At 32.5% G+C, this 18160-nt stretch overlaps 1 protein-coding gene across 1 annotated transcript in view; it reads left to right on the plus strand.

Moving 5' to 3' along the window:
- LOC128240591 (inositol-trisphosphate 3-kinase homolog) overlaps nucleotides 1-16163 on the plus strand; it is a 34617-nt gene extending 18454 nt beyond the window's left edge. Inside the window, exons 5-10 of the mRNA XM_052957290.1 lie at nucleotides 1090-1162; nucleotides 4460-4595; nucleotides 6340-6396; nucleotides 7615-7788; nucleotides 8161-8337; nucleotides 9015-16163. Of these exons, the coding sequence (XP_052813250.1) occupies nucleotides 1090-1162; nucleotides 4460-4595; nucleotides 6340-6396; nucleotides 7615-7788; nucleotides 8161-8337; nucleotides 9015-9095 (698 nt within the window). The 3' untranslated portion in view covers nucleotides 9096-16163. The remainder of the gene's footprint in view (nucleotides 1-1089; nucleotides 1163-4459; nucleotides 4596-6339; nucleotides 6397-7614; nucleotides 7789-8160; nucleotides 8338-9014) is intronic.
- Nucleotides 16164-18160: the final 1997 nt, after the last annotated feature.

The raw sequence follows: 18160 nt of genomic DNA on the forward strand, positions 1-18160 counted from the left end.
GAAACATTTTTGAAATTGTGTTATTTTGTTGACTTTCATGAACAAACACCAAACAACAATTTGGTAACTCCAAGCCTAAAATCATGCTTTTTAAATATCATTACCAGCACTTTCCGGCAAAATAGAAGTTTAACATTTTCTGTCACTTTTTTTGTGGTTATTAACATATAGCTCTGATTTGAACTTTTGATGATGTTTTAAAGCTGCACTCTCACAGATATATCATTTTTACAACTTTTTTATTTTTTGTTTGCATAAATATCTGCTAACCAGTAATATAATCAAGTTTGCTGACAAAAGATCAGATCATACATTTTCATATTTCCGTTCTAAAATTAATGATAAATGGCTTAAACTGTTACTTACGGTTTAGGAAAAATGCATAAAACATCAATTTTTAAACTTTAAAATATAAAAATCTGCAATTCTATTTTTTGTCAGCAGTCTTATATATCTGGTTTCCATGGATTTTCGCAAAAATTGGCTCGTTCCAAGACAAAAAATAAAACAAGTTGTCAAAATGTTCAATCTGTGAGAGGCAGCAGCTTTAACATTGAAACAAGCATTTTATTCACATTTCACATGAAATAAATGTTTTTGATGTCTGACCTGCTGAATGTGAATAAGTCTCTTTAAGCTTAGTCAAAATATCTGTCACTATCTGAGATGTTGACTTTTATGATGCAAAATATCTGTCACAAAACTGATAATTATATTTCTGGAAATATGATCTTTTTTAGTATTTATTTTTTCATTAAGTGTCAAACCAATCTTAATGATAAATCTTCTTGAGGTCCATGTTTATCATTATTATTTTTTTCTTATAAAAACTAATGAGATCTATCTAAAATAAGCTTGTGTCTTTCAAAAAGTGCATAATTATTGTCATATTTTTTCTAATAGAAATTAATGAGAACTTATTATAAGCTTGTGTGTTTTTTAAGGGCAAAAAGTTAACAGATCCTTCATGATGAATCCATGGGTGTTTTTGATAGCAAGAATCTAACCTATTCTTTAATGTTCACCATAAATCACATCCCTAAAAACTAAGCTGTATGTTTCTTGTAATTTCCTTAACCGCAGTTTCAGATTTTATTGAGATAGAGGATTTATTGCAGCATTTTACCGACCCCAACATAATGGACATAAAAATGGGGACTAGGTATGGTCTATTGGTCTTGTCCTTAGCATGTATGTTAACCCTTAGGCTGCTGATGGCGATTTTAAAGGCTTTGCAAACAGCTTGGAACCAGACCAGGCACCGAGTAACTCGGCGCCTGGTCAGGTTCCAAGCTGTTTGCCACTCAGTCAATATATCCCCAAAGTTTTAAGTAAATTGAAAGAAATTTAGAATAAAGCAGACGACATTTTTGAGCAGACGACAATTTACCCAGCATGCAAACGGGTTAATTAATGCTGTCTAAGTATTAGAAGCACGCAGTAAGGATGTCCGTACGTATATCATATATCAATATCCCCCCCTTGTGGAGAACAGAGCATTTTGTTACCCTAATTCAACACTGTCAGACTAAGCTTTAGCCGAGATCGACTGTTGCCGAGGGTCGACAAGATGCACAGTGTTCTCCTAAAGGAGGGCAATAAGTATTTTACTACTGGATATACTGAACAAAACTTACTTTATGATTTTCTTAAAAATCATTGTTGCAAACCTCACCATTGTCGTCTGATACGTAAATATAAACAAAGCACCTATATGGCACAGAGGACAAAGTAAACCTAGTATCACATAGTACGATGATGTCAGAGGGTGACAGTGCGTTGCTGCCAATAGTGCGATAGGGCGTTACAGTGCACTACAGGGTAACACTGCGCTAGCGGGTAACAGTGCGATAGGGTGTTACAGTGCACTACAGGGTAACACTGCGCTAGCGGGTATCAGTGCGATAGGGCGTTACAGTGCACTACAGGGTAACACTGTGCTAGCGGGTAACAGTGTGATAGGGCGTTACAGTGCACTACAGGGTAACACTGCGCTAGCGGGTAACAGTGCGATAGGGCGTTACATTGCACTACAGGGTAACACTGCGCTAGCGGGTAACAGTGCGATAGGGTGTTACAGTGCACTACAGGGTAACACTGCGCTAGCGGGTAACATTGCAATAGGGCGTTACAGTGCACTACAGGGTAACACTGCGCTAGCTGGTAACAGTGCGATAGGGCGTTACAGTGCACTACAGGGTAACACTGCGCTTAAGCGGGTAACATTGCGAGACAACAGTGAAAATTGTTGCCCACTGAAGTTTTGCTACATACTGTATAATTAATAAAAAGAGTGAGGTATAATAATTTAGACTGAGGATTTGTTGCAGCATTGTACAGATCCCAACATAATGGACACTAAAATAGGCACTTATAGGTATGGTACACTCTGCCCTTTAGCTTTGGTGTTTATATGATTCACCAAACTGGGATCCCACTGGGAAAATTCTTCCAAAATGTATTGAAGATACTATGCAGTTATTTTCCAAGATTGTGATTAATTGCAGTCTAAAAACGATATAATATAATTATTCAATTATTTCTTTCTTCTGATTTTACATCAGTTTATTTTATTAAAAAACAACATAATTTTATGTTAAAAACACGAACTTGTATTAACTTTTGTCTGAAATAATTTCACAAAGTCGACTAAAGCAGTCATTGAAATTAAATTTTTGAATAAACAAGCCCGAATTTTGAAACAGGTGCTTGGCATAAAAAAATTCAACAAGCCAGGTGCTTGGCATAAAAAAATTCAACAAGCCCTGCTGATATAAAACTTAAAGAATTCAAGCAAGCCCAGAAAACAATTGACCAGTGCAGGGCTAACGCAGGCTTGAGTTAATTTCGACCACTGCTAAAGTTAAGAAATGACTTGAGAAGTTCTATTCAAATACTGCTCCTCTTGAAGCCTCAGTGATTTGTAATACAGAAATTTTGTGCAATCTAAGCAATATATTTTTTTGTAATATCTGGATTATGCAAACTCTGTATTGTTGTTATTTGTTATAACTGTGTTTATAATTGTCTAGTTTTTGGTCACACGGAAATTGTTCACCATATTGCTGATTCAGGAATATTAATTATAAATAACACACACAAAAAGTATGTAAACGTAATAAGTGGTTATTACTTGTTGGCAACTTAATTTGCTATGTTTTTGTGTCGGTGAAAGTTGTTGGACTGAAATGATCGTCAATAAATAAACTGTAAATGGCACGCAAATGACAAAACAGTAATTCTTGTCAGAGAAAAATGTATGACATTAAACAAAATGTCAGAACCCCCATATTTGTGAGCTTGACAGATTGTTTCAGAAATGCCATTCTCTGCCCACACAAAGTTAACTTGTGTATTTTGTCGTAAAGCATTTAATGTACAATAATATATTAAAGCTGCATTCTCAGATTGAGCGTTTTGACATTTTTATTTTTTTTGTCTTGGAGTGTCATGATCCAATTCTTGCAAAATTAAATGGAAACCAGTGATATAACACTGCTTACAAAAAATCAGATCTCAGGTCTTTATAATTATGTTCAAAACATGATGTTTAATGCATTTCTCTTAAAGTGTTAGTAATGCTTTTAGCCATAAACCATTAATTTTTTTATTGTAAATATGAAAAACTGCGATTAGATCTTTTGTCAGCAGTCTTATATCACTGGTTCTTAGACATTTACGCAAAAATTGGCTCTAAGTCTAAAAAAAAAAAGGTGTTAAAACGGTCCATCTGTGAGAGTGCAGCTTTAAATCATTCAATGTACAATAATATATTAAGCTGTGCATATGGCGATAATGTTATGGTTTTTTTGCTTGGTGACTCCAACCATATTTTGTAGTAATGTTTTTTAATGGGTATTCCTTACTTATTAATTACTGATAATTTTTAATATGTAAAATAAAAGACTGAAAATTCATAACAGATTAAGCTATGGCGGTTTGTATTTTTGTTCTTATGATTATAATAATTGAAATCCAACTTGAATTGACCAAATTTTCAATCTTTCAAGGTAAAATTAGTGTTTGTGGAGTTTTGTGCTGTAAATTTTCCATGTTTCTTGTTTGTGATTTTTTTTTTGTGTGTTCTATGTCTTTGACGTTTACCCAGTGCCATTAAACTGGATTTATGTTTAAACTTTTTGCTTCTGAGCTTGTTTCTGTAGTTTTTCATATAAGTATTCACAATTATTTATACTAGTTTATTATTGGCATATTTTTTCTCAGGTAATGTTAATCAATAAGATTCAGCTTTCATTGTTATAAAATGATCTCCTGAAAAGGTGCTTGAACTTCATGAAACTAATATTTGTAGTGCTAAGCTTGCTTATTCTGAGAAGGCATTGATTTTGCATTTCACAGTAGTTCATTTGAATTGTACTTTGGGGAGAAAAGAAATACAAAGAAACCGGAGATGTACAGTTTTATTACCATTTCTCTGAAGTAGTGATTTCTTCTTCAGAACATTCCTGGAAGCAGAGGTTATGAATTCTACGCAGCGAAAAGATCTCTATGATAAAATGGTGGCTCTGGATCCAGACGCACCGACTGCAGAGGAAAAACGTCTGCAGAGCATTACAAAACTGAGATATATGCAGGTATGCTATCACAAAACTGAGATGTATGCATGTAATGCTATCACATTTAAAGCTGGGATATATGCAGGTATGATATCACAAACCTGAGATAAATGTAGCAGATAGGCTATCACAAAACTGAGATGAATGCATGTAATCCTATCACATTTATAGCTTGGATTTATGCAGGTATGATATCACAAACCTGAGATAAATGTAGCAGGTATGCTATCACAAAACTGAGATATATGCGGGTAATGCTATCACAAAAGGGAGAAATATGTAGCAGGTAAGCTTTAACAAAACCGAAATATATGCAGGTAATGCTATCACAAAAGGGAGAAATATGTAGCAGGTATGCTATCACAACACTGAGATATATGCAGGTAATGCTATCTCAAAAGGGAGAAATATGTAGCAGGTATGCTACCACAAAACTGAGATATATGCTGGTATTGCTATCACAAAATTGAGATATATGTATCTGGTATGCTATAAAAAAAACTGAGATATATGCAGGTATTGCTATCACAAAACTAAGAAATATGTAGCAGGTATGCTATCACAAAACTGAGAAATATGCAGGTAATGCTATCACAAAAAGGAGAAATATATAGCAGGTATGCTATCAAAAAACTGAGATATATGCAGGTAATGCTAACACAAAACTGAGATATATGAAGCAGGTATGCTATCACAAAACTGAGATATATGCAGGTAATGCTATCACAAAAGGGAGAAATATGTACCAGGTATGCTATCACAAAACTGAGATATATGCTGCAATGCAGGTAATGCTAACACAAAACTGATATATATGTAGCAGGTATGCTGTCACAAAACTGAGATATATGCAGGTAATCCTATCACAAAATTGAGATATATGTAGCAGGTATGCTATCACAAAACTGAGATATATGAAGGTATGCTAGCACAGGAACTGAGATACTGGGTGGTATAACATTACGAAACTGAGATATGTACAGGTAAGATACCACAAAACTAAGTGCATACACATAATATTATATCACATACCTCTGAAGTAATCATTAACACCCTCACAAAATGAAATACATGCACTTGTGATATCACTAAACTGGGATACAATAACAGTACATATATGTTCAATATTACAAAATTAAAATACAACCAGGTGCTATATCACACAATTGAGATATTATCAAGTTTTGATAACCCAAAAGATAATCATTTGTATTAAATAATATTATTATGATAAACATTAATTAAAAATTGCAAAGCAAGCCATTTCTAAGATAACCTGAATACATTTGCTGTCTATTTAGGTTAAAGGTCTTATGTTGCAAAATATTTTCTCGTTGCCAATGCCGTCTGTGTACAACAAGCATCTTTATGCTTTGTAGAATTGTGACTTATGGGACCATCTAATAAATAAATGTACAACAAAATATGTGAACCATGAATTTTGGTTAGATATTACGGTACATGTATTATCAGAAATTGAACTTTCCACTTGCAAATTCTAATAATTTTAGTCTGATAAGTCTGATGTCTTTAATAAAAAATTATATCATTACAGCTCACAATTGTCGAAATCAGAACAAGCCCGCAAGCCCAGTGTACTGGTAAATTTGTGGATGGCAAGAACTAGTATAAAGTGAAATTTCAATGAGTGTGCTTATAATAGGGACTGTACGGTACTGTGTGTTTTGTAAATGTAATAGTATGAGATAATTACACCATTTTTTTATTAGCCCAGGGAGATAATTATACCGTATTTTTTCAGTTCAGGGAACAGGAAAGCTCAACGGCAGATTATGGCTTCAGAATAGAGGCTGTTCGTGTAAGTTGATCTCAGTTTTATTACAGATATTAAGCATTCATTTGTGATATCCTTCTTAATTCCATAATAAAAAACCTGCGATATATTCGCTTCTTATCTAGTTCACTCCTAATCTCCATTATTAGCCCGCCTGTTTTTTATGGAAAATAAGTTTGGGTATTTCTTTGGCATTGAGATTGTTTGCTTCGGCATAGTTGTAGCTGGGTATTTCTTTAGCATTGAGATTGTTGGCTTCGGCATAGTTGTAGCTGGGTATTTCTTTAGCATTGAGATTGTTGGCTTCGGCATAGTTGTAGCTGGGTATTTCTTTAGCATTGAGATTGTTTGCTTCGGCATAGTTGTAGCTGGGTATTTCTTTAGCATTGAGATTGTTTGCTTTCGGCATAGTTGTAGCTGGGTATTTCTTAAGCATTGAGATTGTTTGCTTCGGCATAGTTGTAGCTGGGTATTTCATTAGCATTGAGATTGTTGGCTTCAGCATAGTTGTAGCTCAAAAACTTAATACCTTGGCCATAACTGAAAAAAACCTGTGATTACGTTCATATGAAACTTGGCACACATGTTGCCATAGACAGTTTGCACATGTATATAAGCAAAGCCTATAAATCATCAAGAGTTATCCAGTTGTATCTCTCAATCAACAGAAAACTCAAAACCCTTGGTCATTACTATAAAACCTGTAATGACGTTCAAATGAAACTTGGCTCACATGTTGTCATAGTCAGTTGGCACATCTGTAGCAAGGCCCACAATTTTTTCATCAAGAGTTATCCTGTAGTATTCCTTTATCAACAGAAAATTTAAAACCTTGGTCATAACTCAAAAACCTTTAATAACATTGTAATGAAACTTGGTAAACATGTTGCCATTGACAGATGGCACGTGTATAAGCAAGGCCCATAATTCATCAAGAGTTATCCTGAAGTATCCCTTTAACAACAGAACATTAAAACCTTGGTACTAACTCAACAAACCTTTAATAACATTGTAATGAAACTTGGTATACATGACTAAAAAAGATATTTGGAACATGTCTATAAGCAAAGTCCATAAATCATTCATCAAAAATTATTCTGTTGTATCCCTTAATAAAAAAATCCCAGACAAGTTTGACATGCATTCTGTGTCTTTGTTGTGTTTTTATCTAACATGCTTTGTACTTTGCTTGCCATATTTCAGTAATGTGGTATTTTCATGTTTAACTTGCCCATATTATAGATATCAGGGGAGCCTCCCACTACGAACCTAAAGCGTGTTAAAACTAAGGAGCAAATCCATGACGTGCTGTCGAGGTTCGTACACAATAGTCAGCATATTCAGGGTCTTCTGCTTGAGAGATTGAGAGATATTCGGGACAAACTCCAGGAATCTTCATTCTTCATGTCACATGAGGTAGGAATATTGAGAAAGTGCCAAATTGCCACAAAATGGTAGGAATATAAAGCGGCAGACAAATAACCATAAAACTGTAGAAACATAAAGCAGGTGACAACTCACCATAAAAATTGTAGGATTTGAAGCAGCTGATGGGTTTAAATAAAAAATTGTAGGAAACACGGCACCTGCCAAATCACGATAAAAATAAAGCATTTGCTGATTGACTAACAAAAAAACAAAAATTGAACGCAGGACATTAATTTTATATGCCAAGATAAAACCTTCCCTGATTTGCTAGATAAATGACAATTTAATCTGCATTACAAGCCATAGTGAATCCATAATTGGTACCATTAACAAACTAAATTGTTCTACTTCATTTCCCAGTTAATTGGCAGCTCTGTACTGGTAATGTATGACCAGAGTGGGAAATGTGGCATCTGGGTAATAGACTTCTCCAAGACCAACCCTGTACCGGACGCTGAGCCAATCACACATCGCCTTTCTTGGTCGCTAGGCAACCATGAAGATGGATTCCTCTTTGGGATCGATAATCTCATACAGGTTCCAATGTTTTGTTAATTTATTTTTAACAAGGTCTAATGCCCAGGTATAGCAGTGTTAGATAATTCAGTACCTTTCAAAAATGAATGTCAGAATTTGTTGGAGGGTATTTTTTTAGACCAACCATTTCTTTTTAAAGGAACTCGTTCATGTTTTATAGGATCAGACATCGTAACATATATTTTTTTATGAACAATATTTATGTGACAACGATAAAATATCATTCAATGTTCAAATTATAGTTTTATCGTTAATAATTATTTAAATATGTGATGGAAAGTAATTTAATAGTAACACTTTTGAAATATGAATTTCTTTAGGCTTAGATTTACAAAGTTTTAATATTGAGCACCTGCCAATTATGTTTTGTGTTGGATCATAAAAGAAAGTAAAATAACTCAATTTCAACAAAATTATTAAAAAGAAATGTTGCCACCATTATATCTGTGATCGAGTTCTTTTAATATGTCATAATTATATCTGTTCTTAAAGAAAATCTTGAAGGGTTTCATTAAAAGTATGTCTACTTATTACAGTTTAAAGATTTTGTCATGAAAGCAAGCATTACTTAACAAAATGAAGTATTACATTCTTAACTTAAGATGGTAAGTATCTTATGTCAACTTATCAACATAAAATCTGATATTGTTATGAACTTGAAATTTCTTTTTTTTCAGTTTTTCTCTGATATAGAAGTAAAAGAAGAAATCACTGCAAATGTTTGTCAAAGTCAAGCAAGAGAAGAAGGGGTTTCATAGTATCTGAGCTATAAATAGATGTTCTGTTCTAAAAATAGTACCTTGTCCATAAATAGAAACACTAAAAATAGATCAAATGTGATGCCTCAATATGTGGGTGCATTTCAAGTTCTACCTGAGGTAATAATTGGCTAATTAATTTCAATTGTTGTGCGGATTTTCAATTAGGGATTGTTTGACATGATATCATTTACATGTATTTGCCAAATATTAAGGCCAATTTACTGACATATGTTAAGGTATGTTTAGTTTTCTGAAAATTGTTCAGTTTTTAACAATTCAAAAATTTGTATTATTAAATGCACCTTGACTTTGGTTGTATTAGATCCTCTTTCCTGATCGTCAGCGAATTCATGACAACATCTTACTAGAAAATTAACATTATTTTAACAATGTGATGCAAATGTTCTTGGAACTTGTAATGCAAAATGTTCATAGGACCTGTAAGGAAATGTTCATGGAATTTGTAATGCAAATGTTCATGGACTTGTAATGCAAATGTTCATGGAACTTCTAATGCAAATGTTCATGGAATTGTAATGCAAATGTTCATGGACTTGTCATTTAAATATTCATGGAATTTGTAATGCAAATGTTCATGGACCTGTAATGTTAATGGAACTTGTAATGCAAATGTTCATGGACTTGTAATGCAATTGTTCATGGGAGTTGTAATGCAAATGTTGGTATGCATATGTTTATGGAAATCATAATGCGACGGTTCATGGTACATGTAATGCAAATGTTGGTATGCAAATGTTTATGGATATTGAATGCAATGGTTCATGGTACTTGTAATGCAAATGTTGGTATGCAAATGTTCATGGAACTCGTAATGCGATTGTTCATAAGACAAGCAATGCAAATATCTAGGCAATTTTAATGCAAATATTTATGAGACATGCTGCAGAAATCATTGATTGCCTTATAAGGTAATTAAAAGCTAAATGACATGTTGGTGCTACTGACATTCCATTAATTATACCAACAGTAACAGGTGGTAGAATTAGGAATGCATCCACTGTATTTGATAGCTAATTAAAGGCAGCCATCTTAATTTTAAAAAGTATAAAAAAGATATATATGGGAGCAAATGTAGAAATTACCACAAAAGTATTAAAATCAAATTCTAAATCATCCTAATGCCACCCATTCAACCAGGAAAGGGCTAAGAAAAAGGGCTCGTGCCAAGTTGATTTTGTTTTTAGTAGTGCATTCAGTTTTTCCATTGTAAAAATAGATCTAGGCATTTCACCCGCAGTTAATCTGGTCAAAATGTTTTATTTTTATTGTTTTATTTTCTTTTAACTTAAGCACTGATTATGTTATCAAATGGACTGTTCAAGTTTATGATAACTTTGCATGTAATAGGGTTAAACCATTTGCGCTCGGCTGCCTTTAAGTGTTGATGCCCATTTTGTATTTATATAATTAGATGTTGAATATTTCTTTTTCGATATTTGCTCATATTCTAGGGCATACATTGACATTGTTGACATCATCTGTTTAATCTATTATATCGTTCTGTGTAAATGCTATGGATAGTTGTGAATTGGATTTGTTTATGGCCTATTGGTTTACTTGACAACTAATTTTGTGTGGTCAACATTTTGAGATGGATTCTGTTTATTTGCATCATTTGTATGTTACTTTGCCTGACAATATTGAATTCCATTCTGTTGTTGTAAAGAATTATTGCAAGATAGTTTGTGTGGCTATTACCAAGTGATATTAAAGGGACTAGACACCAGATGGTCCAAAATCAGCAAATACAGTATTTCCTCAAAACAAGCCTAAAATTTTCAATGCGAGCTAGAAGTAGGCCGAGTACATTGCTTTGCTCGTACATAGTAAAATAAAAGAATGCAACAATCATGCTGCTGTCTCATCTGTTTCCTTGTTTAAAATAGCGCAAAATGGTTTCCCAATTTAAATCATATCTGTCTATGAGTACAGATAATTATCCAACTTTTTTATTTAACTTACTGGGATTTACATGATAGACAACCCTAGTAAATTTATAATTGGAAAAAATGCACAAAAACTGTGAATGATGCGTCATAAGCATACATGCCATATCCTCTGGTGGGCGGAAAAATCCCCCGCCGGGGGATCCATATCCCCTGGAATAATAAAAAAAAAAAAAAAAAAAATTGCTTAAGGTTGACAGTGTGAAGCATCAATAATATTATGAGTGTGAAATTCCATGAAGGACCATGATGACTAAGTCCAAAAATAATTGTAATTTGAGTGAATTTCTGTATTTATTCTTATATTATAAATGCAGATATTGCGCAAGTTTTCGCCGCGTAAAAATCCCCTGGTGTAATATCAAAATCCCCTGGAATTCAGACCAAAATCCCCTGGGAAGCCTCTCAAAAAAATATGGCATGTATGCATAAGCAATGTGATACATTAGTAAGTAAGATTCAATGCATTGTACACAGATGTCAAATTAATGTTAGTTTTTGACAATTTTCTTTTTTTCTTGCAATTGTATCATCTGGTGTGTAGCCCCTTTAACCCCGCAAATTGTAATTCACTACAGAAATTGCTTCCAAATCCATGTTTTAAATTTGCAGTATTAATGAAATTTATCGTGGCATTTAAATAGACTTGGCTAAAAAAACGTAAAATATATGCTTTGATTATTATGCAAATGTCACATTGTTTAGCAGTTAGGCATGATTTACTATATCTATCAGAATGTGATCATACACAGAAATGAGGAATTTTAAGCCTCAATCTGAGACCCAGACTTAGAAATTTACAATTTTAATAGCTAATTTTTTTTATTTAGTATGATTGTTATTTATTATTAAAAAAAAGGTTTACAGTTTTGAGTCTGAAGTCTCAGAATGTTATTGAAATATTCAATATAATTCTTATCCAATTATCCTCACTGAATCCATTCGCGCCATTGGCCAGTTATTTTTACAGTCCAATCAAAATACTTTAATTCAAATCTTAAAATTAAGAAAAAATCTAAGTTGGTTTAATTGAATACAGCCGCAGATTTTTTTATCAAGAAAATAGAAGGTTTATCAACAGCTTTGTTTGTTAACTATTAAGCTTAACAACAAATTTTGAGCAGTATTTATGAAGTGAAAAACAATGAGATTACTATAATTTATATCTTTATGTTTATTCTCCTTGTTTTACACCATCCATGATATTTCAAGAATGTTTGTAATTGCTAATCTCATTTTCATGATATTTTTAAGTGTGATTATATTTTGTGTTGCGTAAACCGTTTTTAAGTGTAGTTTTTGTCATTTAATCTTTTTTGTTGTTGTTTAAACATTTTATTGTGGTTTTAACTATTTTATTGTCGTTTAAACACTTATTTTCTGTATCGTTCAAATTTAATTCAAGGTTTATATTTTTAATTGCAAAGTGATAAATATAAATTCCTTTTTATGTTTTTTATTGCCTTCTATGACATAAAGGGCCAATTGTTAAGAGCTTTGTTAAAGTTAACGACGTTGTTAACAGCATCGTTAAAATGGCCCATAGTTACACATTTATCTTGTTTTAACAAATTAATTATTACCCTATTATAACTGAACTGATGGAAATTTTTAAGTTAACTGTTTTTAGATTTTCCACTACATTAATTCATATACTTGTATTGGCTTATTAAAACATAAACTACATAAATATATTTTATTTTCAACCATTGTATTGTATGTCTTATCAAAACACTTAGATTCAGTATTTGTAAATCTGAAAATTTACTTAAAATGTTAAAGTTCTTACTGCACAAAGGAAACAATACAAGTTCATAATTTCATAAGTTACATGTATAGGTGAAAACTATTCTCCAATGGATCTTACTTACACTAAGGTCATCTTTCATTAACATTGGGCTGATTGTTCAACTTTGTTAACAGCATTTTTGTTAACTTCTAAAGGTTAAACAATTTTGTCATGTGCTGATATATTAAAATAAACAGGCAAAACTAAATCAGTTGTCTCAATATTTGTGAAAGGAGTTTTTAGTGTATTAAAGATTTGAAGTTAGCAATGATCAAGTTAACAACCTTAACTTTAACAATTTTCAGCCCATTGTTTTAAACACTTGACATCCTGGTTGTGTATAGTATTAACTTGTTATTGGCTCAGGTTCTTGTTAGCTTGCAAAAGTGTTGAATATGATTTAATTTATATTGTTGGGGAAATTACTTGTGTATTAACAAGAGATTTTAAAACATTGGAGTTCTATTTTAAGGGACTCATTCATATATTTTATATTTATATTTTATGAACAAAGACCATACAGCCACTGATAAACAGAATTCAGTAAATCCAATCAAGAATTGTTCATTTTTCAATAGTGTTACTTACGCTTTTCAGCCAAATAGTGCTTCTTCTGTTACATTATTCTTTTTTTTAACAAAAGAGCTAATTTGAACATTTTTTGATGTTTTATCATTGTTACAAGAATTTTGTTCCCATTTTACAAGAAATAAAACAAAATCAAAGTCTGTCACCCTATGGAACTTGAACGAGTCTCTTTAAGACGAAACTAGAATTCTGACTACATATTCCTTTATCTTTAACATGATAATGTGACATCGCCTGCAAAAAAATTTAATGTGGATGTATACAAATTACCATTAAAACCAGATTTGAAAAAGCAGAGGGTTTACAAATAAAATCAAACTTTTAACAATAAGTAAACTTGAGCAATAGATTGTAAATGTTCAAGAAAGATCAAAATAGCACTGATTGTCATCTAACGGGGCACAGTATTTTGCGAAAATAAGCACGTTACTTTAAATGCTTCGGAACTCGTTTTTGCTGACAATGTCATTTTATTCATATATGTATGTGTATTTGTTGAATAAACAATCTCAGTTAAGGTTTTAAATATGTAGACATTCCATTAGCGATAGCAACATTGACAAAGAAACAAGTAAACTATGCTATGAACAGCATTATACTAAGATAAAAACACATTCATATTCGTCAAGTTTGATTTTACTCTTATTTTCCAATTTAAAATGACCTGTGGACAATTGTTTAAAACTGGATTATTAATTGGTTTGGTTAACGTTAGCCAAAATGTTTATCGATTGGTCAATATTTGTCAAAAAAAACTCATATTAACCAATCAAATCATTTAAATGTGCAAACCAACCTAAAGATAACCTGTGGACAACTTCATGTGTTATACAGTTGGTTACAGTAGGTTTTATTTGGTGGTGTTGAGATAAATACAAAAAAAACTATAAAAAAATTCTCTCCTTACCTAATCCTAGGCTCTTTCAAATTATGCATGACTGTTTTTCAACCTAAAAGGAAGTGTGCCCTGCATATTCTTAGTATGATCGATGTACCAGGAGCTCAGCATGAAAAGGATAGTAATTTCAATAAATAGTGGGGCAGCTGTGATGTTATGCATACCTTGTGCCACTAAGTAGGGTTTATTTTTGGATTTTTGACTTCTGGGCTTGTAGTATAGAAACATCCCATGTACATCAGATTTCGTCATCCTACTTTGAAAATGTGAAAAGCATCATTCGGCAAGTTATGAACTGTTACCTAAGTTATGCTGCATCTTTGACAATATCAAATATTGTCGTGGCGCCAACTTTTGACTTCAAATTTCAGAATTGAAATTATCTGGGGTTTTTTACTTATTTATTTAAATATTAACCGGCATAAATCTTGTATACAAAAAGTCTGTATAAAAATAAAATATATTTTTTGCTGTGATCTAATTTTCATGCTATTTTGCTCTAACGACTAATGTGTGGTGCTAAATCTACCTTTATTAATATTTCTAGACTAGATGTTGGTTTTACAAGGTATTTTGTAGTTTAGTCACATGCTGTATGCATCTTTTTATCTTCTACTCAGGGTAAATTTGGTAAAAATGGATAGTAGTTGTGCATAATTCCATATAAACCTTAACAGTTCCATTAATTGACAGACAAATGGCCAATTTTCTGCATATTTGTTTAAGTTAACAACATTGTTAACATTATCGTTGTTAACTTTCAAGTCTTGCGCTCCGTATTATTTATAACAAGCTCTGATACAGCTGTTTCAATTTGAGGGATAAAAGCAAAAAGGTTCTATCTTATTCTTTATTTAATGTCCTATAGAACTTTTGGCATTCACCCATCGAAGAATTGTTATTGTTTTATCAAAATATTTGAGCACATCATCAACTATTTCACTTTTGTAAGTTAACAACGATGTTGTTAATCACATAGAGTTGTTGTTAATTTTAACAAAGTTATGGACAATTGGCCCAAAGTATTATTGTTTTTTGTTTGAAGTTACTGTTAAGTCTGAATATACTACAGGAATAAAATAACTGTACATGCAAAACCTTACCCCACATATTCTTAAATTATAACACAAGACATAGCAACTTTTGATGATTATTCAGAAGTCTGAAAAATGTCACATGTCATTGGGGAAATTGAAGATGCCCCTCTGTAGCAGAGTGTTGTTGATTTGTTGCATAACTGTGGTCAACTATATGTAGCTACTCAACCACTACATCTCATTTTAGTCAGGTTTCTCATCAAGCACATTTCTTTTTCCCGCTAATCGTTACTCTTAAGAAATAGTTAAAAAATTTAAGTGTGCACTTACAAAATTAAATGGGTTGATACCCAACTGAGTTGTATAACCATTTTATATGTGTAAGTACATTCTAACATTCTTAGAGTTTTTTTAATGGTTACATCATATTGTGTGAACTACCATAAGGCCAGCCACTATTTTATATCTATCGCTACACCTGATTAAATTACAAAAAATGGCTGATTTATTGAAATAAATTAATTTGAAAACTTAAGAAATACTGCCTTCTCATTGAAAGAAAATAATGTTGACCACTAAATGTATTTTGTCTGATTTATGTAAGTTCATATTTACAAATTTTGCATTACTTTTACCAAGTATAAAAATTGTATATGTTTGTAAAAAATATGCTGTCAGAACTGTGTTTTTTTCATGCAGGGTTTTAAATTCCAGTTCATCGATTCTAAATGGACATGCTTTTGTTGTTCTAGTGCACTTTTCTTGAATAATAAAAAGTAGATATTGTACATTTGTTAGTTGTCATGCAGCCAATTGTATACATGGGATAAGTCTTAACCAGCAACAATTGTATACACTTGGACAGTTTTAACCAGCAGCAGTGAATTGAATACACGTTGATAAATCTTAACCAGCAGCAGTCAATTGTATACATGTGGATAAGTCTTAACCAGCAGCAGCCAATTGTATACATGTGGATAAGTCTTAACCAGCAGCAGTCAATTGTATACACGTTGATAAGTCTTAACCAGCAGCAGCCAATTGTATACACGTTGATAAGTCTTAACCAGCAGCAGCCAATTGTATACACGTGGATAAGTCTTAACTAGCAGCAGCCAATTGTATACACGTTGATAAGTCTTAACTAGCAGCAGCCAATTGCATACACGTTGATAAGTCTTAACTAGTAGCAGCCAATTGTATACACGTTGATAAGTCTTAACTAGCAGCAGCCAATTGTATACACGTTGATAAGTGTTAACTAGCAGCAGCCAATTGTATACACGGGGATAAATATTAATCAGCATCAGTCAATTGTATGTAGCCCAGTTGAAATTCTGATAGTTTAAGGGAGACAATTCATGCAGATTGATTTCACTATTTTATACCAGTTATTGGTTATTGTTTCCCTTAGACCATGATATGGTTTAGTGATTTCTTTGAAATTGGTCAGGTACTGTACTGTAATTATCATTGTTGCAAAGATTTTCCCCCCATTGTTGAAAACGTTTGAGAAGTTCTGGAAGCTTTTAATTTGATCTGGTCGAAATAAAGGAAAACTATTACAGTATGGTCAGTATTGGTTGTATTTGATATTTTAACTATTCTATTTGTGTTTGCAATGTGTTGGATATGTAATCATGCATTTGGTAGATTTGTCAGGCTGAATTATGTATTTTCGTGGTATTAGACTTTTGAGGATTGGTTTCAATATAGCATAATCTGCTAATTGTTCTTTACATTTAATATTGCATTCATGGTTTTGGGTTTTCAGTTATAACCAGCATGAACTGCATTCACCTGAGAGATGTGTGATTGAGAGTGAGGAGTTCAGTCACTCAGACTTGGTAGGTGATTGATGTGAACTGTTTTGTACATGTTTGTTTATTGTATATATATATGTACATTGTATGTCATTGTATGTGTTATGCCATTTTAACGCCACTAGACAATTACTTGACGTATGTGTAATATCATATTTAAGTAACGCATACATTCTTTGTTTACAACATTATGTTTATATTACAAGAACAGCTTTATATGTATTGTAATAAGTATTGTTACTCTTTTCTATTTTCAGAACGTGCTCTTTTTTATATTATATGGATTACGTTTATTGGAATCTACATGTTTATGATAACTGAAACGGTGCAATAAAGATAATAAAACGAACCCGTGCCTTTCTAACATTCCCATAAGAACTATTTGATTTAATAGCTTGGAAAGTTTAGACTGGTAATATGTATATACATGGATAAGTCTTAACCAGCAGCAGCCAATTGTTTTACACATGGATAACTCTTAACTGTATACTCTTTGATTAGTCTACCAGCAACAGCCAATTGAATACACCTTGATGAGTTTTAACTAGCAGCAGTCAACTATATACACGTAGATAAGTCTACCAGCATCAGCTTATTGTATACACGGGAATAAGTCGACCAGCAGTAGCATATTGTATACACGGGGATACGTCTTAACCAGCATTACACAATTGCATACACATGGGGAAGTCTAAACCAGCAGCAGCCAATTGTATAAACGTGTAGCTTCACATCCATCACATCCTTCACATAACCAATCATCAAGTGAATTACAATACTACAGACATAGCGATATATGAAACGTATCATTCAGTAGTATGAATAACTACAATGTGAAACTATACTGTAGTATATGAAGACTTATGTATTTTAGTATTAGGTTTTGTGTGTGATTAAATATTTTTCAAACAAGTCTTCAAATGAATACGCGTTATAAAGAGAAGATAATTCGTATGTCCC

Source organism: Mya arenaria, chromosome 7 (assembly GCF_026914265.1).
Source record: "Mya arenaria isolate MELC-2E11 chromosome 7, ASM2691426v1".
NCBI lineage: Eukaryota > Metazoa > Mollusca > Bivalvia > Myida > Myidae > Mya > Mya arenaria.